Source organism: Rosa chinensis, chromosome 2 (genome assembly GCF_002994745.2).
Source record: "Rosa chinensis cultivar Old Blush chromosome 2, RchiOBHm-V2, whole genome shotgun sequence".
In the NCBI taxonomy this organism is placed as follows: Eukaryota; Viridiplantae; Streptophyta; class Magnoliopsida; order Rosales; family Rosaceae; genus Rosa; species Rosa chinensis.
Window position 1 is genome coordinate 45,157,723 of NC_037089.1, and position 3,194 is coordinate 45,160,916.

General features: G+C 41.7%; 1 protein-coding gene across 1 annotated transcript; it reads left to right on the forward strand.

Annotated features, from left to right (window-relative positions):
- The first annotated feature begins 959 nt into the window (after positions 1 to 959).
- On the forward strand, positions 960 to 1,298 carry LOC112184362. The gene has a single exon (XM_024322621.1). The coding sequence runs from the start codon at positions 960 to 962 to the stop codon at positions 1,296 to 1,298; it is 339 nt and encodes a 112-aa protein (XP_024178389.1).
- Positions 1,299 to 3,194: the final 1,896 nt, after the last annotated feature.

The window sequence follows — 3,194 nt, forward strand, 5'->3', positions numbered from 1 at the left end:
AATTTCAATCATCCAAATGCTGCATATGACCATGTCATGAGCGAGGCCGTCATCCATGCACAGGCAGAATTCATCACATATGGAGAAACCCCACCATCACCACCAGCACCAGAAAAGTCCACTCAGCCCTTCTCCAGTCATCAGGAGACCGCTAACAAAATCTCTGCTTCGCCGCCAACTGATAAGAAGTGAGAGTGGCAACAGGGCAACTACCAGAGCAAGTGGCAGAAAGACCAACATTACAACAAGGGTAACCGCTCATCCCATGGGGATAACCGTAACAAACAGATGGAGTCCTCCCAGCGGTACACAGCGTTTATAGTCCTCAAACCCTTGTGTGAGGAGATATACGACCAGTGCAAAGACCAAATCCCACAGCCACCCCCAAGAAAGTACCCAAGAGTGGGAAAACCAAGAAACACTGGCAAGTGGTGTAAATACCATGAGGACAGCGGTCACAACACCAATAATTGCAACGCTCTCAAAAAGGCAATCGAGACCTTGTATCGTGATGGTAAGTTGGAACAGTTCAAGGTACATTAGCCACCACCTGTGGTTGCCAACATTGAGCCCATGCGCCGCATCAACACCATCGACTGTGGTGCTCCAATCACCAACATGTCTCATAGGGTAAGAAAGCGCTATGCTCCCGCTAACCATCCCAAAGAAATTTGCAACATCCGCTATGAAAGATCCGCTAAGCTCCCAAAGTCTGGTTGGGAACCCATCACCTTCTTGGAGGAGGAGCAAAGCTGTGTACATCTTCCCCATGACGATCCATTCTTGATTGACACCATACTCGATAAATGGTCCGTGGGAAGGGTCCTCATTGATCCGCTGTCAATGTCATCTTCAATGGCTGCTACAACTAACTCTAGTGGAATAGAAAATTACTCCAAGATCATGTGCCACTGCTCAGCTTCTTCGGCGACGTCACACAACCACTCGGTTCTGACTACATGCTACTAGTTATCGGCGCTAGTCCATGCACGGCGGAGATACACACGGAGTTCATCATCGTTGACTGCTTCAGTTCGTACAATGCCATCATTGGTCGGCAGGCGCTAAACAAACTAAAGTGCATCATAGCAGGCTACATGCTTCTCATGAAGTTCCCTACACCCAACGGGACAGGGTGTGTGAAAGGAAGTCAACAACTGGCTCGAGAATGTTATTCTACAACTGTGGCACGGTCGACGCACAGCCATGAGATCCTAACGGTAGGAAGCCATGTGCCGTCGCCAAACATTTTCGAAGATCTTAGGGATGACGAGGAAAAATATGTAAAAAAGGAATGATAGGAGCATTTTAATGCGACGTTTTACTTGTTTTCCCCTACATTTTCTGCGTTATTTCCTTAATAAAACCCTGTTTAGGAAAGTTTCCATTCTTTGATTGGGAAAGTTCCTATTTGTAGAAAGTTTCTATTTTTGTAGTTTCTATTTATCATTTTTAGTAAGTTTCCATTTTCAGTAGTTTCTATTTTTCATTTTTAGAAAGTTTCCCATTTTCAGTTTAGGAAAGTTGCCATTTTTCATTTTAGGAAAGTTTCTATTTTTCTTATTAGTTTCTATTTTCAGGACCTCCGAGCTAAAAAGTGGAAATGAACTCACAAATGGAAAGAGGAGCTTGCGATCACCAAGGGGAGCAAAGATGAAGAATAATGAGCCACAGAAATGAGCAGAAATGAAGAGAAGAAGTTTTCCTGGTCCAACCAGGAAACCCTGCGGAAAGGAGGAAAGCCCACCAATGAAGTTTCCAACGTTACTATGAAAAAGAAATGGAAAAATGAAGTGTTGTGACGTTGGAAGATGACATGGCACAGAAGTGACGCATGGAGGCCCATAAACTCTCAAGACTTGTTGGATTTTCGGCTAATTGGATAAAAGCCCACAAGAGCCCATGGAACTAGGGTTTGTGACGCAAACCCTAGCACTAAAGATGTTGTTGCCGTGAATTTGCAAGAGAGAAACAAGGAGGTGGCGTCCAAGAAAATCAGAAATTAAAAGGAGATTTTCTAGGGTTATTTTTATGGAAATAAATCAAGAGATAAACCCTAGAGACTCCTAGCCGTCCAAGCAAGAGAGAAACAAGGAATTGCCGTGCAAAATAAAAGAGAAACCCTAGAGAATTCGGCCAAGGGATAATGAAGAGAGAAATTAGGGTTTTGCCGTGTGGAAAATCAGAAATTCAAGAGAGATTTCGTGGAGATTTCTTAGGGAGCTTTTAAAGGAAAGAGAATATGTGTTGAACACAAAAAAAAGCTCTAAAAGGAGTCTAGATTCATCCCCCTTTAATCCCTAAATATATTGTTGCCGGAATTGGTGTATAAAATCAGAAATTATCTTTTTATTTCGGCAAGAATTATTTAGGGAATTAATATTGGAATTTTGTGATTGGTTGCACCACTTCATAGGGCTTATGTGGCAAGAATTCATTGGAGGAAAATATGTGGACGAAGCAAGCAATAGCCGTGAGATTTTCTAGGGTTTTGGACGGCATGGAGACCTAGGAGGCCGTGCTCCTATATATTCTTCCCCTTCCACAACGTCAAGGAGTTCCTAGTCCCCTCCTTTTGTGTTTTACACTTTAGAAAAAAATCAGAAAATCTCTCTAGCATAGTCGTGAGTTCCTCCACCCTCTAGAGCAAGCCACGAGTTCAAGCAAGGCCAAGGGAGAAGAAGAATTTCCGTGAGCATCATCCTCCATCACCATCCTTGAAGCTTGCTTTCGAGATTCAAGAGACCACCACATCAATCGTTCATCACCATCTCCATCTCACGGTGTAATCCGATTCTCCTTTGTAACCTTTGCTTTGATTTCGTTGGTTTTGTTCTAGTTGACATATATGTATGAACAAATATTAATTTCTGGAATTTTTATGATTAATTGAGAATTTTCAGATTCATATAATTGTTCTTCAAGAGTTGCTTATGTGGGTTTGTTTAATTAAATTTGCGTTATAGATATCCTTTGTGTATTAATCTTATTTGGGTCGACACTTATAGGATTTATGCATGATTGTTGCTAGGTTTAAGAACATGAAATCGACTTTTCGTTTTGTGTAAACTTGAATCAAAGTAGTAAAGGTTTTGTACAAAGATCGAATTTAATTAAAGAGAATTGCAATTAGGTGGACTTTTCCATACTAAGTTGTACACTTGAGTTGATAGCCTTTCTCTATGTGTAATGCG